The sequence below is a fragment of the Vombatus ursinus genome, unplaced genomic scaffold, assembly GCF_900497805.2.
Source record: "Vombatus ursinus unplaced genomic scaffold, bare-nosed wombat genome assembly UNPS02014812.1, whole genome shotgun sequence".
Classification (NCBI taxonomy): domain Eukaryota; kingdom Metazoa; phylum Chordata; class Mammalia; order Diprotodontia; family Vombatidae; genus Vombatus; species Vombatus ursinus.
This window is the reverse complement of record NW_020954590.1, coordinates 15,907,889-15,926,907: the sequence shown is the minus strand read 5'-3', so window position 1 is coordinate 15,926,907 and position 19,019 is coordinate 15,907,889. Positions and strand designations below refer to the sequence as shown.

At 36.9% G+C, this 19,019-nt stretch overlaps 1 protein-coding gene across 6 annotated transcripts in view; it reads right to left on the bottom strand.

Annotated features, from left to right (window-relative positions):
* LOC114053869 (extracellular sulfatase Sulf-1) overlaps window positions 1-19,019 on the bottom strand; it is a 287,381-nt gene that overhangs the window by 65,008 nt on the left and 203,354 nt on the right. For all 6 annotated transcript variants that reach the window (XM_027876972.1, XM_027876971.1, XM_027876969.1 and 3 more), the window contains exons 5-7: window positions 17,667-17,906; window positions 8,297-8,448; window positions 5,240-5,409 (exon numbers count right to left, since the gene is read on the bottom strand). In XM_027876972.1, the coding sequence (XP_027732773.1) occupies window positions 5,240-5,409; window positions 8,297-8,448; window positions 17,667-17,906 (562 nt within the window). The remainder of the gene's footprint in view (window positions 1-5,239; window positions 5,410-8,296; window positions 8,449-17,666; window positions 17,907-19,019) is intronic.

The following is a 19,019-nucleotide window of genomic DNA, read 5'->3' as shown; positions in this document are numbered from 1 at the left end:
ATAAAATATAAACTCCTTAGGCCAACACTTAAAAATTTATAATCTGGATCCAAATTCTTCCTTCATGCAATTTATGTTATAGCTAAACTGGACTAATAGGGGTTTGCTGCTCCATCCTCCCTTTGTTCATTCCCACAATTCATAAATGAGATCATTCTGGTTATCCTCGTAATGCAGCTCTCTCTCATAGTGGATTCCCCTTGCTGGAATCACTTTGGGATTTGATTAAGTGACAAGTTGAATTAAAAGGAATAAATTACACATAGAGAAATTTCAGCAATATTATCTTAGTGATACTTTATGCTCATGCTACTTTAAAAAACCCCTAAAATGTTCCTGCTAAAGATTTAAGAACATTTTCAATTAGCAAGAAAAAATAATGATACTCTTGAAAAGCATAAGTGGAATCTGGCAATATCTGTTTGAATGACTCTTTCCATTACTAATTAAAAATCTAGTTAAAATTCTAGTTTCTTAGCAGCCCAAGCAATTTTCACTGATCTTAGAGTATTCTCAAAACAATTTGTTTCACTTTAATGAAAACAGAAATTTGTCATGTAATGCTTTGGCACAGTGGGTGTTGGTTTTCTGAAATTGAACAAATATTGATAAGGGAGTTGGCAACTCCCTTTGGGTTCACTGAATTGGTGAATTCTTATCGTGTACTTGCCAAAACAGGGTAATGAGTACAAAAATGGGATCTTGAAAAATTATTTTTCTTGACAAAATATTAAAGAAAGGGTTTGAAAGTCACTATTTGCTGTCATTTGAGAGCATAGCCCATAAATTGAGAGCTGAAACATAACTTATAAGCTGTCTAGTTCAAATTCATTTAACAGATGAGAAAACTGAGGCACAGAGAGATTAAGCAACTTGTTCATAGTTATTTACACAGGCAAAGCAAGGTTTAAAACCCTGTGTTCACTCCAGCCTCAGAGATCATTCCACTGTACTTCAAAAAAAAAAAGAAGATCCTACATGAGATGGAAAAGCTGAGCAGCTAAAGAATGTGAATCCTAAGTGAAAGAATTCGTAAGTCTTTTCACTGTGGTCATTTCTAAGAGTTAATATTACTGTTAATATTACACTTCATGATTGCTATTTTTCATCTAAGGTCTGTGATTTGATCTCTCTCTCTCTCATACACATATACACATACATGCATACACACATTATATATGCACACATATCAGCCAGCCTGGGAAAAGACTGTATGACTGATACCTGATGGCCAGGCTAGCTCTCTTCAGGGAGGTTCATTACCAGCAAGTAAGTTACCAGGTGAAGAGTTTTTCCACCCCCAGTAAATGATGAATGCCACCTATTAAGCCAAAAGGAGTTCAGATCTACATTACTGGAGGGAATACCTAAAGTTAAAAAGCACTTATTGGGGCAGCTAGGTGGTGCAGTGGATAGAGCACCAGCCCTGGAGTCAGGAAGACCTGAGTTCAAATTTGACCTCAGACCAAACACTTGACACCCTTACTAGCTGTGTGACCCTGGGCAAGTCACTTAACCCCAACTGCCAAAATAAATAAAAAAAATCTTTTAAAATTTTTTTTAAAAAAGCACTTATTAAGTATGTACAGTATGTCTTGCACTGTGCTAAATGTGAAGGATACAGAGAAAGGCAAAAACATAGTTCCTATTATTAAGGAGCTAACAGTTCAATGGGGGAGACAACATACAAACAATTATGTACAAACAAGATGCACATATATTAGAGTATATACACATATAGTATATATACATATATACATGTATAAACATACAGATAGCTATATATATGTACCATGTACAAAGAAGATACAGATACATGTATTTGTACATATGTACATAAATACAAATGTATTTGTATATATACACATATATTTGTATGTATATATATTTGAATGTATGTGCATATACAAATATATATTTAACTTGTTTGCATTTGTCTCCTCTAATACAGATTTTTGCACAAATGTATACATAGATATACAAATATAAATAGACATATTTTGGGGTATATATATATATACATTTTATTTGTACATAGTTTTTGCTCATATATACAAATATAGATACATGTGTCCTCATATACACAAATATAGATACATGTGTATACCCACACATTTGTGTGTGTATTATATATATACACACACACACACAATATATGCATACACACACAATAAGCAACATACAAGTTATTTGTGTATGTATATATATGTATATGATTGCATGTTGTCTTGCCCATAGCCTGTGAGCTCCATGAGAGCAGACACCATTTTTTTCCTTTCTTTTGTATCTTTAGTGCTTAGCACAATTCCAGATATCTTAATAAGTGCTTAAATAATTGTTGACTTCAGTGGAGGTATTCCTTCCACTAATATAGATCTGAACTCCCCTAGTCTTAGTAGATGGTGGTAATCATTTCCTGTGACTGAAAACACTCATCACTTGACAACTAACTTGCTTGTAATCAAGCCCCCTGAAGTGAGCTAGCCTGGCCATCAGGTAAAATTACTGCATCATTTCCCAAGGTAGTCTGTACCTGAAGACTTTTTCATCTGCGCAGGACCTGTCAGAACTTGTGCTCTCTGCTCATAACCTTTGAGAACCCAGGGTCAGTCACCTCCACACCACAATGGGGCACTGGAGGAGCACTTTAGGGGAAGCATGGCTATTAACATGTTAAATTTTTTTTTAGTGTCAACAAGATATAAATCAATGTAACATTTGAATTAATAGATCTATCAGTAAAGGAGTATATTATCTTCTAGGAACAGTACTGAACAGAGGTGTGTCCCACTTTAAGAAACCTGGATGTGTAAAAATCCAAAATGAATGGGCAATTCCTGACATTCCAAAAGGATCGCTTGCTTTACAAAAGGCTTCTCCACAGGGTTTCTTTGACTAGGGAGCCCCTGTGGTGAATGTAATGCATCACTCAATTAAAAGAAAAAAAATATTTAAACCATTTCATAGGGAAATTCCTAATGCATAATGTGACACACCAGCAAATGATAAAGGAATGCAATGTCTTTAAGGAAGAAAAGAAGTCATAAAATACTAAAATTCAAAGCCTTAATGCAGGTCACACAAACTAAAAAATAATGTGAACAAAGATGGGGAAAAGGTAGTCCCTGAGGAAAGACAGAATTACTCTCTAAACTTCACTGCAAACAGTCCAGCTGTGCCCTGCTCCCCTCCCCTTGTAACTTAAAGCATCAATGACTAATTAATCACCTAACAATGACCAATTAATAATAATAATCTACACAATAGGAACACAAAATAACAAAGAGATAAAAAGACTGACAAACCAGAGTGCCAATAGAAATCACTCTGTTTTCTCTGAGATATTCCTGTCCAGGGTATTAAGTGGAAATCAGGGCAGGAATCCAAGAGCTTGTTCATTAGTCAATAGACCATGGGCATTTAGGAAGGTCAGAGTTATAGTGAGGATTTTTTTTCTTGGGTAAAATTTGGTGAGGAGCTCAGAATCTGGGAGTGATAACTTGAGAGTAGTCATGCCACATGGCAGGATGGGCCAGCAGAGGGCTATGAGGTGAGAAACAGAAATGGCACCATGGGAAGCAATAATGTTTCCCCACTCTTAGCTATCATCACCTTAGGACAAAGCTCCTTATGCTCTGGACTAATTATAATTCTAAGGAAAACAACATTCATCCTCCAAATATCTTGTACTGATTACATACTACGTGCAACATATTGCCAGTCTGTATTCTCACCCCAAATTATATAGGCTGTCAGTAAAAGATTATGACTAGATTGAAGATTGTATATTACTAACAACAGGTGGAAGGAAAATGTGCCAAATAGTATAAGTATAGAAATGCCTGTGCTCCCAAGAAAGCTGTACCTTTCCATCAACTAGTCAGCAAAATTAGATTTGGATCAAAGACTCTTCACCTAAGGGCAGAGAAAAGATGTTTGAACAGCACAACTCTTTGGTACATTTTGCCCAACCACTCCTACCTCCTATAAAAAAGGGAGGCAACATGTTAAGAGTGCAAAGAGCACTGAATGGTAGTATAGGGGTCTAGGTTCATTTTCCCTAGTTAAACGGCCAATCAATCAGCAAGAATATATTAATCAGATACAACAGGGCAGGCTCTATGCTAGTTGCTAGGGATACAAATAATGAAACAATACTTAGCTGGCCAAGTAACTTATCCTCTCTGAGTCTGTTTCCTCAGCTGCAAAATAGAAACAGAATAATGCAGTAGAGCAATGGGCTTGCAATGGGTAATGGAATAGAGCACTGGGCTTGGAATAAGGAATACTCACCTTTATGAGTTCAGATCTGGCCTTAGACACTTACTAACTATGTGACCCTAGGAAAATCTTTAGCCCTTATTTGCCTCAGTTTCCTCATATGCAAAATGAGCTGGAGAAGGGAGTGGCAAACCACTTTAGTACCTTTGCCAAGAAAACTCCAAATGGGGTCACAAAGAGTCAGACACAGCTGAAATGACTGAACAATAACCATGAAATGGAAAGTACACTGGCTCTGTAGTTAGAGGACACAACATGCTTACTACCTGTATGACCTTAGGCAGATCACTTAGCAGTTCCTTCCAGCTATGATCCCATAATCTTTACACTACCTATCTCACAGGGTTGTTGTGAGGAAAATATTTTACAAATCTTAAAATTCTGTGTGGATGGTGTTATCGTCATAATTATTTTAAAAATAATATCTTCTTATTTTAAAACCATATTCCCCTAATTCCTCTTCTCCTCCAATGTCTCTCCCCCTCCCCCACCCCAAGAGCTCTAAGGGAAAAAAACTCAAGTTGAACAGTTGCAACCAAAATGTTAATAACCTTTGTTCACATAATCATATCAAGATAAAGTCTGCTGTTGTGAAGAGCATAGCCACTTTGATTTTGTTTAATGCCTCTTTGAACAAGAACATAGAAATGAATTGTTAATAGCCCATGAAACATCTTAGGAACTCTGTGAACTTTCTTACCCTTAACATGTAGTTTGCCTGAAATATTGGAACTACTTCTCATAATTCCAATACTACATATGGCCCTTTAATTTTGCTCCAGGTTGCTAGAGGCTATTTATCTGGGCCCAGTTCAATCTTCCTCTCGTGAGTAAGCCCCACATTCTCATCCCATTAACCTGCAGTGCAGAAAGGAACCTAGAGAGGGTCGGGGTTGGGAAGAGGTGAAGCAATGGCAAGTGTCCTGTTTTGTCAGAATCCAGATTTTATTTTACTTACATGTGCTGGGAAGCATTTGGATAGAGATCTGAGAACTGTGGTGCTGAATCCTCAGGGCCATGGGGTGCAGCATGGCTGATAACCATCATTATGGGCCTATGGGGATACATTCTCTTAGACATTTTGAAGTAATTAATGCTCTCGTTAGTGATTAAGTCTGTGAAGTAGTCCTGAAACATACATTTGACACAAAACAAAAATTACAAAAAGGGTGATATCAAGCACATCACAATCTCCTCCTGACTTCCTCAGAAGAAATTCTGTTAATGAATTATAGTCTAAAGGAAGAAATACAAACAAGCCTCCTGGGGAAATAGCTGCTCTTCCAGAAAAGACACTTGCCACATGGTCAAATTATGTGGAAAATTGCTAGATAAGGACATCCATGTGTGAATGAGTACATAATACACCCTTACTTAGGCAACATACATAATACAAATACAATCATTTTTATCCCCTATGGAGACATACAATTTAGATATCAGAAAAGGAAAAAAAAGGTTGTATTTACTTAAGATAGTTATCAGAATTGGCAACACAAATGTTTCTAGCTATGAAACACCGGATACATATTTCATTCTTGGGTTTCGTTAATGTAATAATTTGACAAGTAATTAATTGCTCCAAGTGCAGGAAACCACCCATATCCACTACTAATTCACATTTACAGAACCTCCCCCCCTGCCCCCCACCAAAAAAAGAACTTTCCTTCCTTTTGAATTAATCTTACATGTCTGGGAGGAACACAATAATCACTATTGCAAAATGGCTGCCAAAATACAGGTATCCAGGGAAAACGCTGTTATATATATTTTTTTAATCAATGGATTTATATTGAAACATCTATGTGCATTTGAATGTGGCTGATTCCTGCTGATCCTGCCCTTTTAACTGCCCAGATAAAGCAGGACAGCTGCCAGGAGCAGAGCTGCAACTTGTTAATATAATGGCTCAACTCAAAACCAGGGTGGCTAATGAAATTCTACAAGGAAGAAAGAGGAAATGAAATCAAAAAGAGAAGGAAGAAAAGGTGGAAACTTAAATTAAACCACCTGCCTCCCTAGGTCAACATGACTGGCCTGGAGGACTCTAGTGTCAGCTTCATTGAGAAAGTGCCTGGGTAATGTTCACAATTTCAAACACTTCCAGGCATGACTAATCACATGTTGTGGGTTCAAGGTTCTGAACAGCTGCAAAAGCAGTGCCTGAGGGGGCAGCATCTGAGTCACATGTCAGCACTGGGACAGGCCAACCAGCTGTGCTCTTCCTCACTCTCTGTCATTCTCATTCCTTCCCTCACCATGGAACAGTCTTATTTGACACAGTAGTCTTTGACATTTAATCTGCTTCAATAATGAGAAAGACATGCTAATTTAATATTTTGGGGGAAATGGTGATTACCTTGTACTCTTCAGAACAACAGGGAGGTAAAGGTTAATAACTTGAGCAATGAACATGAAAAACACTCCCATGGATAATAAATACAAGGGTATAGATTAATGGACTTAGTTCCAGTACTCTCTGAGCCCTAATTGTGTCAGTAGTTAGATGTATCACCTTGGGAAGTCACTTCCCTCTCTCTGGGTCTCAGTTTCCTCAACTGTAAAATGAGGGGCTTGAACTAAGTAATCTCTAAGGTCCTTTCCAGCTCTAAAATTCTATAACTATAAAAAGAACTGAGCATTCAGTTGACATTGTTTCTGGAGGCTCAAGAAATTGTAAAAGCTACAATGTAACAAATTCATCTATATTCAAATAGGTCAATTCTAAAATATGATAAGTGGACCACACCTTCCCATTCTAGTGTATTTTTATTTTCTCTTGAGAGTTAGACTCATTTGGGAGATTCAGATTATTTTTGATATTTGGGGACACAACATAGTAAATTGGAATGGGTGGTGGATTTGATCAGAATATAGATACAAATCATTGCTCTGACACTGTGTAACTTTGGGCAAATTCCTTTTGCGTTCATTTATAAAAGGAGGAGGGGGGACCACGTGACCCACAAGGTCTCTTTTAGCTCTAAATGCTAGATATGGCAATATTTGACAAAAAACCCTCAACAACCTAGTGAGGAAGAAAATGGTCATGACTAGGAGGGGAAAGAGGCTTTAATGGCAAATGTGGTTGAATCCAATTACAATTTTGCAGATTAGGTTCAAATATTTTTTCCTTGATTTTCAAGTGTGATCATTTCACCCTTATATGGGGCAGCAAACTAGGAACCATCATTGCAAAATTGCAGGTCAGATCTTGCATTCAAATATCTGAGCTCAAACACATTTATTGTCACTGATGAGTCATATACTACATCCCTTTTTGGCACCTTGGAAATCCCAGAATTGGCTCGTAGTAACAAATCCTGTGGGATACTTGCAAAGCATAGGTCCTCCTATATGGCACAAGCCAATTGTGGTGAAGAATGAAAACAGGGAGAGTGGATTCCCAGTCCTTGATTGTTTTACATCTCTGTCCCCATTCTGCCACTAGCAAGTTAAAGGACCACAGGCAAGTTAGTTAACCTCTCTGAGCCTCAGTTCACTTATCTTTGAAATGGGGATAATAATACTTTAATTATCTAGGGCTTTAGGGAGGATCAAATGGGATAATGAATGCGATGGGTTTTGTTAACCTTAAAAGTGATCTGTCTGCAAAGTATTATTTTCTTTTATTAATCTCCTTTCCAATTCAGACTTCACAGACAAAATTCCTTGGCAATGAAGAACAGCTCAAGTAAGCTGCTGTTTATACAAAAAAAGTTCTCTACAGAATAAAATGAATAACCATGGAAAAATTAAATGTCAGTACTTTTCCTTATACTTTTATTAAAGATTTATTTCTCCTAATCATAAGGAGAAAAAAAAAAACTTGCAAAACTAGTGTTCCTTGGAGCTTTTCCCTACTTTTATTCCAAAATAATCTTAAAATTACTAAGTTTCACTATAAGGAAAAAAAAATGCAATATAGGTGGGGCAAACTCTTTGAAAATGCTTCTCTCTCTCCCGCCATTAGGAATGAGATAATTGATGTTGTGTCAAAGGGTCTGGAAATTACCTTGGCATAATCAAATCCATGCTTCTCTTTGATGCCATTGCGACAAACAGTGTAATTATAGAAACGAGAATTCTTGATTAATCCAAGCCACTCTCGCCACCCAGGAGGGATGTAGCTGCCATTATATTCATTGAGGTATTTTCCAAAGAAAGCTGTAGTGTAGGGGGATGGGGAGGAATGTTAATTTTCTCACATGGAATTACCAGTCACACAAAGGCAAAGTAATATGAAATTATCATTTTATTAAGAAATGGCAAGAAATTGCAGAGTTCATTTTAACATGACATAGCAAAGTAATATCACAATTGCAAAACTTTATTACTTTGAAAGACTGAGAATGCAACAGTCATTTTCCTATTGGAAAAATGAAGAAAGCACCCAGAGCTAGGCTTCATATTGGTATAATTAAGCTCATAGTTCCCCAACTGAGCTACTACTATTTTAAAGCAGCAAAATTTTACTAGAACTAATTTAAAAGGTGCCTAACTTAAGTTAAAGTAACACACAGCAATTACACTCTGAGAGAAACTTTGACTTCAGTGATATACTTCATGACAGACTTTAAAGTTTCACTCGTTTTCTCCTTCTCTACTCCATGATTCAACAAACATTTATTAAGCTCCTACCATGTATGAGGTACTGTGGGACGAATAAGACAGAGTGTCTTCCATTAATGTCAGTGTGGTATGTTTGTGTACATGGTGGGAGATTACGCATGTAAACAAATACTGAGGGGGGATATTAGGCATGTAAACAAAGACCTGTTCTGGAGGATGGAGAATGGCAACAGAAGATATCTACAAAAATGCTATTAGGGTTCAAAGGAGGGATAGATGACATATAGCTTGGGGGAGGGGATCAGGAAAAGGATTCATGAAAGAGAAGGCCTTTGAGATAATCTTGAAAGATGAGTATGATTTTTCATAAATGGAGATGAGGAGAGCAGGAAACAGTATGAACATGGATAAAGGGACAAGAGAGGAAGTAAACATAAGAAAGTAAGATAAATTGGTTAATAAAAGATAAGTGTGCACTGAGAGACAGCATCATGGAGAAGATAGACTCCCAGAGTCAAGAAGGAATGGGTTCAAGTCCTGCCACTGGCACACACTGGCCATGTGAACCTAGGAAAGTCATTTAATTTCTTAGTGGCAGTGAGGCAGCTAGGTTGTGCAATGGATAGAACACTAGGCCTAGAGTCAGGAAGACCTCAGTTCAAATTTGGCCTCAGATACTTACTAGCTGTGTGACCCTAGCCAAGTCACATAACTTCTGTTTGCCTCAGTTTCTTTAACGGTAAAATGAGAATAAGAATGGCATCTAACTTGCAGCGTTGTTGTGAGGATTAAATGAGATAATATTTGTAAAATGCTTAGCATAGTAGGCATTTTATAAATGCTTATTTCCTTCTTTCCTCCCCTCTTCCCTTACTGTTCTAGGCAACTCTTTATGTGCTTGAGGTGTGGGCCTCCAATGGTAGAGGGAGTATTCTTATCAGTAAATGTTAGATTGAAAATCATACTTTTATTAAAAAAAATCAACATAGCATTCAATACACCAAGGATGTGGTACTAGTCCGCTAACCTAGTTTGAGTGGGACAGTCCATAATCACAACCCTTCAATGTCAGAAGACATAGGCCCTTCAGGGGATACAGTCTTTTATCCACACAGTATCATGAGATACCAAGCAACCAGGGGTCAGAGGTAGAAGCGGTGGGGTCTGGGTTTCAGAAAAATGAGATGTCAATTTGATGTCAATAGGATTTATGGGGCAAACAGAAAACAATTACCAATGTCAGACAAATTTTGAAGAAATCTGTTCTCTAAAAAGGTTTGTGCTCATACAAAGAGGTCATTTATTCTACAAGCATTTATTTAGCCTGGTATTACATACCAGGCACTATAATAATAATAATAATAATAAAAATATGTAATAATATATGTGACATATAATATACAATAACTTATTATATATGTAGTATATCATAATAAATATAGGTAACACATATACAAAAATTAAATAGTCCCTGTCCTCAAAAAGCTTACATTTTAATGTGAGGAGGGTGAGGGAAGAAAACAACACATGCTCAGAAAATTAATACAAAATATTTGGTGTTGGGAAAGGGCATTAAAAATTAGAGAAGTTTCTTATAGAAAGTGAAATTTGGTTTAAGTTTTGAAGGAAGCTACAGATTCTGGTGGGAGTATATACCAGATATGGAGGGCAGTCTGTGTAAGAGCACAGAGACAGAAAAGAAAACTCAGTGTAGAAGGAATAACAAATAGGCCTGTTTGTCTGGAATAGAGTGCATAAAGGGTAGTAATGTACAATAAGCTGGGAGAGACTGGAGCCAGATTGTATAGGGCTTTCAAAGTCACACACAAGGGTTGGTATTTTACCCTGGAAGCAATAGGAAGCCACTGGGGCTTCTTGAGAAGAGTTAGGGGGTTAGAATTGCATTTTTGGAATATCAGCTTGACAGTTGTGTGGAAGATGGTTTAGAGAGGAGAGACACTGGAATGAGGAGACTGATTATGGAGTTACTACAATAGTTCAGATGAGAGATTGTGAGGCCATGAATTTCAGTGGTGACTGTGTGATGGAAAGGGATAGATGTGAGATATTATGGAGGTAAAATTCACAAGACTTGGTGACTGATTGAATATGATGGATGAATGAGAAGGAAGAGGCAAGATAGACTCCTGAGTTTTGAAGGTGGGTGACTGGGAGGATGGTAGTCCCCTTAACAGAATTAAATGAGCTGCAAAGATGGAATTGCTTTGAGGGAAAGATGGGTTCTTCCATGGACATGTTGAGATTTGGTGAGGTGGGACTGAAATTCAGGAAAGAGATCAGCGCTTTATAAATAGATATGGCAGTGGTCTTTGTGGAGACAATAGTAAAGCCAATGAGTGTATAAAAAATACCTAAGAGAAAGAGAATAGGTGTAGAAGATAAGTGGGTCCAAGACAGAGCCCTGAAGTACAGCCATGAATAGGAAGCAGGGGTCAAATGCTGCAGAAGGGCCAAAAGGATGAAGGTGTTCAAAGATACAATTTGATTCACTCAAAAAAGTGAGCATACTGATGTTCTTTCTAGATTTGGTGCATTGTGCCAGCTGCCCGCCTTGTTCTAAGTAAGTTTCAGCTGTGGACAGCTCCCAGCTTTTGCTAGGTCCTCTGCATGGAAAACATCCGTGTCTGAGAAGTGGAATATTAATTTGGCAATCACCTCCACCTTCCAGAATCCCAAGTTTGCAAGGCTTTTCCTGATCTCCCCAGTTAAGTCGTTAACAGTGTCTTCCTTAGGAAATTACTTTGTGTAGGTTTGTGTATACTTTGTATTTACTTACTTAACACACTGTATTCTCTGAATAGAATATAATCTGTTTCATTTTCTCCCCACTGTAGCACAATGCCTAGTGCAGAGTGGAGGCTTAATAAATGTTTTTCAAATTAATCCATGAATTCACTTAATAAATATTTGTTAAATTGTTGGTTGAATTTGACAATCTTGATGAATCTTGGTGGTCTGGTTAAGTATTCTGGTTAATAGACGGTTGCTACAAATAAAATTTATAGACGGGATGTGATCTGGGATCTGTATGATGCAAGTTCTCATACTGAAGAAATTACACTTTTTTGATGTTGTGAATGATTAATCTAATTTACCATAATCCAGATTTCCATGTATTGCTGGCATCAAATCTTGACTGTGATTTTAAGATAAATAGTGTCAAATGAGGGTGATGAAAAAAGGGTAAATAAAACGCTGGATGCATATAATTGTATCCTCACAATAAGACAGGCTCTTGAATCAGATATTGTTCAGTACTTAATTCCCAAATTGCTGAAGGTGACCTTTTATATAAAGGACAGAGTAGCTCTCCCCATCTTCCTGCCCAGCCCCAATACACATGCACTTTATTTCACAAGGAGCACAAGGAGCAAAAGATATTTTTACATTTCATACCAAATGCAGTTTAACTCTGAGACACAAGCAGAAATTTCAGGCCATGTGCAGAAGCAGCTATCAAAGACCTATCTTGTTATATCATCTAAGCTACAGTGCCAGCCACACTAAAAGGGACTTCAGGACAATTCTCTGAGGTGCTTTCTATTCTGCTTTATACCAATTCACAGAAACATATCTCCCAGGGAAGACAGTTCATTCTCTTAAAATGATGATTTAACCATCTAACAGATCTTAATGCAAGGAGATTCTTTTACATTTGGCTGACATTTTCCTTTGGTTAATTCCATCCCATTGCTCTTAGCTATATTCTTGATGTAGCAATGTAAAATAATTCCTCTCCTTCCTTACTGTTTTTTTCCCATTTAGATGCCATAGGCTTTTAAACCAACTCTACTTTAATACCTTAATTATAAAAACCTAGTCTTTTTAGCCCATCACATACAAATTATTCCTTAAGCCCCTTAGTGATCTTTGAACTTTGCCTCTGAACTTCTAGTTTTTCTACATATTTCTATTAATGAAGTATTTTAAAATAATGAACTGTATATTCTGGATATGGTCTCACCAAACATCTATGGAGAGAGACTTTTGCCTCTACATATTACACTGTACCACTATATTTTCAGCCTAAAATCATGTTGGCTTTCTTGAAATAGGACACTGTGGGCTAATTTTTAATAACTACTTGGTACTTTTTAACATTACAGTTTCCTTGGCTGATCACTGAAATTGATTATCTGCATTTCTAGTTATTTTTCTACAGAATGCATTGGGTGTGTAAATTTTCCTTGAGGATGAATTTCATTTTCCCATCTATACTACCAAGATTTCTAGGTATATTTTAGAAATGGTCTACTTTACTTGGTATTAGAAATTCACCCTAATTTATTACCTGAAAATTTCATTAGTATGTTATTTTTTCACCCTTCCATATCATCTTTTCTTCTGGTATGTTATTACATGATTCCCTTAAAAAAGAGGATGCAAGATGATAGATGGGGTGGTAGAGATGCAGTGGAGAGGTGATTATATTATTATTGTGCTGGAACAGTTGTTCATGAATCAGCTGTGGGACTAGTTAAGTCACTTGACCTCAAGGAATCTCTGGTTCTTCACATGTTAAATGATGGGTTTGGAATAGATTGGTTCTAAGATGCCTTAGATCTTTAATTGTACTTATCCCTGCTGGTGGCAGGGCCAGGATTGGAACTCAGGTATCTTCACTTCACTTACTAAGATATAGAATTCTCTTGTAAAAAAGTACCCCAAACTCTTCTGTCATAAAGTTAGACATATTAATATTTTCCTTCTATTGAAAAATCTAAGCATTTTTAAAGTTTTGTTATCCAAGAACAATTTGTAAACATTCATGGTATTACTAAACCAACCACAAATCTTGGCTCAATAAATCATCTTATACAGTGGCAGATAGGACATTGTATTAATATAATTAATTTTCTCTAATTCCTCTGGATATTTCCCAAGTGAGCCTAGTTAATAATTTGCTTCTTGGTCTTTGTTCTTATACAATTTTAATGTTTCATTATGCCCTCTGCTAGATGTATATTTGTATGTGTTATACTTCTCTATTAATTTGGGCAATATATTTAATTTTAACTCCAATTTGCAAAATAATACATTCATTTTTTTAAAAAATAAATCTGCTCAACAATGACTTTTTCTAAACTCAGGTTTCTCAGGAATAAATAACAATTGCTGGTTCAATACATGGTCACTAAATCTTTTAATTCCTAAGATGCTCATCACTCAGATCTGCTGATTTGTGTATTTTCAAATGGGTTTCTGATAGATAAATATTATTTCCTCAGATAGTTCACTATTTCCTAATTGTTTTTTTTCAGTAAAGATGGATTTTGACAAAGTGGATCTAAATTGCTGCCATTTTAGAGTCTTTAAATTTTAATTCCACTTTTATTTATTAATGTAATTTTCCCCAACTGCATATTATACCTTTATTTCTTTATTGCTGCTTTTCCAACTATTTGGAAAACTATTCTCCTTAAAGGATATCTTTTATTTTAGAAGAAAGATCCCACTTTTTTGTTGTCTGGCATAGCATCATGATCACTCTGGGGACCTTTATTGCTTACCTCATCTAAACAGAGTACCTTAAAGTGGGACCAAAGGCATGAATCTCCAGAAGGCACTATCAGTCAGAGAAGGCTGTTTCGGGTCTACCCAAGGATAGGCTTGTCTGAATCCAAATCTGTGTGTTTGGGCAAGAGCACTAAATTCTTCTAATGATCGTTTGACAAAATCCAGTCATTCAAACTACAGTTTGATTCAATCCCTTGTTCATTTGCTAAACATTTACTTTTCAAGCAGCACCTCCTATGTTCAAGACAACAGAATTATAAAGATGAAAAATAACACAATCTGACCTCAAGGGTCTTGCAATCTACCTGGGGATGTATATGTGCACAAGGAAGTATAATACAGGGTAGAATGTATTAGGAGCCTCCTATCATCCCTAAGATCAGATATAAATCCCACTGTATGTTATTTAAAGCTCTTAACTATCTGGCTTATTCCTACTTTTCTGATATCCTTACACATTACTCCTCTTTCGACTCTCTACAATTTGTACATCCTAACTTGCTTGTTGATCCTCTCCCAAGATTCTCCATTTCCTGTGTCTTTCTTTGCCTTTGTACTGGCTGTCCTTCATGCCTGGAATGATCTCTCTGACTCTTTTAGAGAATTCCCAACTTCCTTCAAAACATACATCAAGTATATCTTCTAATAATAACATTTAAGTGGCCCTTTAAGGTTTACTAAGAACTTTATATATCTATCACATTTGTTCCTCACACTACCTCTGTAAGGTAGGTGCTATGATTATCCTCATTTTACAGATAATGCAACTGGGGCTAAGAGAGGTCAAATGACTTACCCAGGAATACTCAACCGTCTGAAGCAGGATTCCAACTCAAGTCTTCTTTAGTACAAGTCCAGTATTCTATACAACTGACCAAGCTGCATCTGCAGGATACCTTTCCACATTCCCTACAGCTATTAGTGCCTTCCCTCTCCAAACCAATTGTATTGATTTTGTAAATATTCTATGTATACTTATATAGGTATATGAGTGTGTATGTATATAGGTAATCTACCCCATTAGAATGTAAGCTCCTTGAGGGCAGGGGCAGTTTCACTTTTGTCTTCATATTTCCATTGCTTGGCACAGTGCCTGAGCACACAGAAGGAACTTAAAGAATACAATTGATTCATTAGTTGATTGTAGCAAAGGAGAGACTGACAAAGTGCTCCAGCAAAATTTGAGGAAGAACTCACTTTCAGTTGAGAGAAATTAGGAATGTTTATATATACACATACATATATATCTTTTAAAACTCTTTCCCTCCTCATCTTCACCTCCTGGCTTCCCTGGGTGTCTTCAAGTCTCAGTTAAAGTCCTACCTTCTGCAAAAAAATATTTCCCTGTCCTTTTAATCTTAATGTCTTTCCTTGAGGATTATCTCTAATCTATGCTGTATATAGTACATAGATAGTTGCTTGCATTTTTCTCCTCAGTTAGGTTTTGATGTTCTTGAGAACAGGGACTGTTTTTGCCTTTCTTTATAACCTCAGCACTCAGCACAGTGCCTGGAATGTAGTAGGTGCTTAATAAAAGCTTGTTGACTTGACTTAACAAACTATAAATTTAATATGCAACTTTTAAAAAAATAAATTTTACAAAGAAAACTTGCTAAGATAGTACCTGGGGCTAAGCTTTTAAAGACATCAATAGGTGGAAATAAAGGGCATGTGTTCTAGGCATAGGGGGGCAGCCTTACAATTTGCCCTAAATGAATTCTCAAAGATTCTCAAAGGAAGGATCCTATCTTATTTAATCTTCAAGTCAAAAGGCCCAAAGGCCCAAAGGCCCAAATTTTTTCAATCAAGTGTTAGTGAGATATGGATGGGAAGGGTCTACATAGATCAAAGACACTATCTGTCTCTGCATGTCTGAATGGGTAGAGGAGCGATGATGGGCATGCAGCTGAAGAAGAAAGCTGGCATAAAGTAACTTTTCAAAAGGATCAGCTGGCATGTGAAACATGAATCATCACTGGCTGCAAATATTTTCTTCACTTCTGAACTTCCCCTGCTCTATTACTATAATTAGAATGTTCTCAACTCACCACAACTACTCTAGTAAGTAAGATGCCATCTACCAGCTCAGGTCCCTTTCTGTTCATCTTCTTGACCCTTCTTATCTTGGGAATTTCATGTAAGTTGAGGTACAGATTTTCCCTAATGGATGCCAATATTTAAGCCTCATCTACCCTGATGGCATGTGTCACGTCTGGGCAAAAGCTGTTTCACAAATATTTCTGGTTTCAGATGCCTATGGTAGCCATAGGAGGATGGGGACTCAAACAATAGACAATGATTCTGGATTGCATGGGAAGGTATCAGAATCATCAGGGCCTTACCTGTGGGCTATGTCTATGCTACCAAAGGCCATATTATAAGCTTGTTACACAGTTAAAAGGTACTGATCTAACTGTATGCTTTCCATCAAGAGATATAAAACTGGGTGCCTAGATGCAGGGCTAGGTGGTTAAAGATCTGCTTTTGACTCTGTCATTGAGCAGGTCACCATTTTTGAAAGTTCCCCTTCAGCTATAAATGTGAAAAGAAAGCTTGCCGTCTACTAATTCCTCCGGGATGTTTGATGGATTTGCAAATTGCATTTGAGTCCTTGGATAAAAGGTGCCATAAATTTAAAATCACTAATATGAGCAAATATACTTAGGATAAGACTCTAGGTGTAACCTTCCCTCTCTCCTATTATGGAAATAATCACTTTATTAATGTTCTTGGGATTCATTTCCATTTTGAACATATATCTAATAATAACTGTCAATGACAACTCTAGCATCATGATAATCAACATCATTGCCCATAAATATAACCTATTAAGTGCTGACAGATTACATGGTCCAGGATCCCATGGGGAAAGATCCACAAAAGATACCTTCCTAGGATATTCTTTTACATTCATCTATCATTAAAGGGGAGAGTGCTATAAGAAGGGAGAGGATTGTATTATAATCGTCTTTAGATGATTCGATTTTATTCAATTCAACGATGTTTATTTTATGACCCGAATGCACCAGGCAACATACTAGGTTATAAGAATATAAAGAAAAACTTAAATGGTTCCATCCTTTAAGAAGCTTACATTCTGGGGGTAGGGAGATACAACACATACACGTGAGTAAATATAAGCTATGGACAAAATAATGTCATTTCACGAGGCAGAGAGAGTTAACAGCTGAAGGGATCAGGAAAACAGAAAATAGCTAATGGAAAATTAAACAATTTCCATTACACACTGAGTCCCAAAGGCCACTGTCACTTACCTGTTCTGTATCCGGTGTTGTTGAGATACACAGCAAATGTGCGTGGTTCATGCATTGCCTGCCAGGAAGGGGAGGAACAGTTCTCATTGTTGGTGTACACATTGTGGTTGTGGACATACTTCCCTGTGAGCATAGAGGACCGAGAGGGGCAGCACATAGGGGTGGTAACAAAGGCATTAATAAAAGTGGCTCCCCCACGCTCCATGATTTTTCTTGTTTTATTCATCACTTGCAAAGATCCTGAAAGACATAAAAGAATCCAGGGTTGGTGAGCACAGACATCTTAAAACCCATTTGTGGGTTAATGGTTCTTTCCCCTGATTCATTAATTCTTTCCCTGGTTTGAATGAGTCTATAATTTGATCAGCCTTTATTTCTAGCACAAAATTAAACATTTCATATCCTGCCATCTGAGGTATTTTGCACAGTAATAAGCACATTTCAGCCTTTCTCCTCCTTAGTCACAAAGGAAAAATGCAGGGTAATCTGATAATTAAAGCTAGAATTTTTGATATGGAGCAGATTCGAAAGCCAGCAGTCCTTTGAAGATTACTTTCCAACAATAGAATAGCCAAGCACCAAAGAGCCCCTCTCCCAAAACACAAGCAAAATATTGTTGTTCTCAGGATTACAAGTCATAGGCCATATTAGCTTTTTGAGAAAATAAAAATGTTTTCTTTAATTAAAAAAATGAATCCTCACACCAAAATCACCTCCACTGAAATGACAAAACTGTTTTTTAATTAAACTGGAGCTTTTCTCCAAGTTATATAGCAGAGAAGCTACCAATTTAGGTTTTAACAAGTCCAGATGTGGTGAAAGAAAGTCCTTGGGTGAAAGAAAATGATTCTGCTATATGCAGAGCATCCCAATTGGAGAATTGAGAGAGAAATTTTAAAAAAAAGGTACATTTTATGTATTGGGGGGTGGAGAGAGGCAGTAAAGGAGAAAAGCAGGGAGCTGTATCTTTACTACTCTGCCCAGCCAAACACTATACTGACCCTCAGCCAAATGCTGCAGAAACGCCCAGGCTATATGTCAATAGTCTTTTCAGAATGTGTCAAGAAATGACATGGAGAACTGATGCCAAGGGAGTGGCACTTGAATCTTGAAGCCTCAGATTTCTAACAGGTCCCACTCCTCTCCAACAATGGGAGAAGAAGCCTATGCAGCTTTTTTTTGACAATTAGGAACTTTTTATGCAAAACATTGCCAATTCAAGAAATATGAAAGACTACCCACTGAAAAATCAGAAGGCAAAAGTATCAATGTTAATCAATCAATAATGTAAGTCAACTTTACACATCTATCTATCTATCTATCTATCTATCTATCTATCTATCTATCTATCTA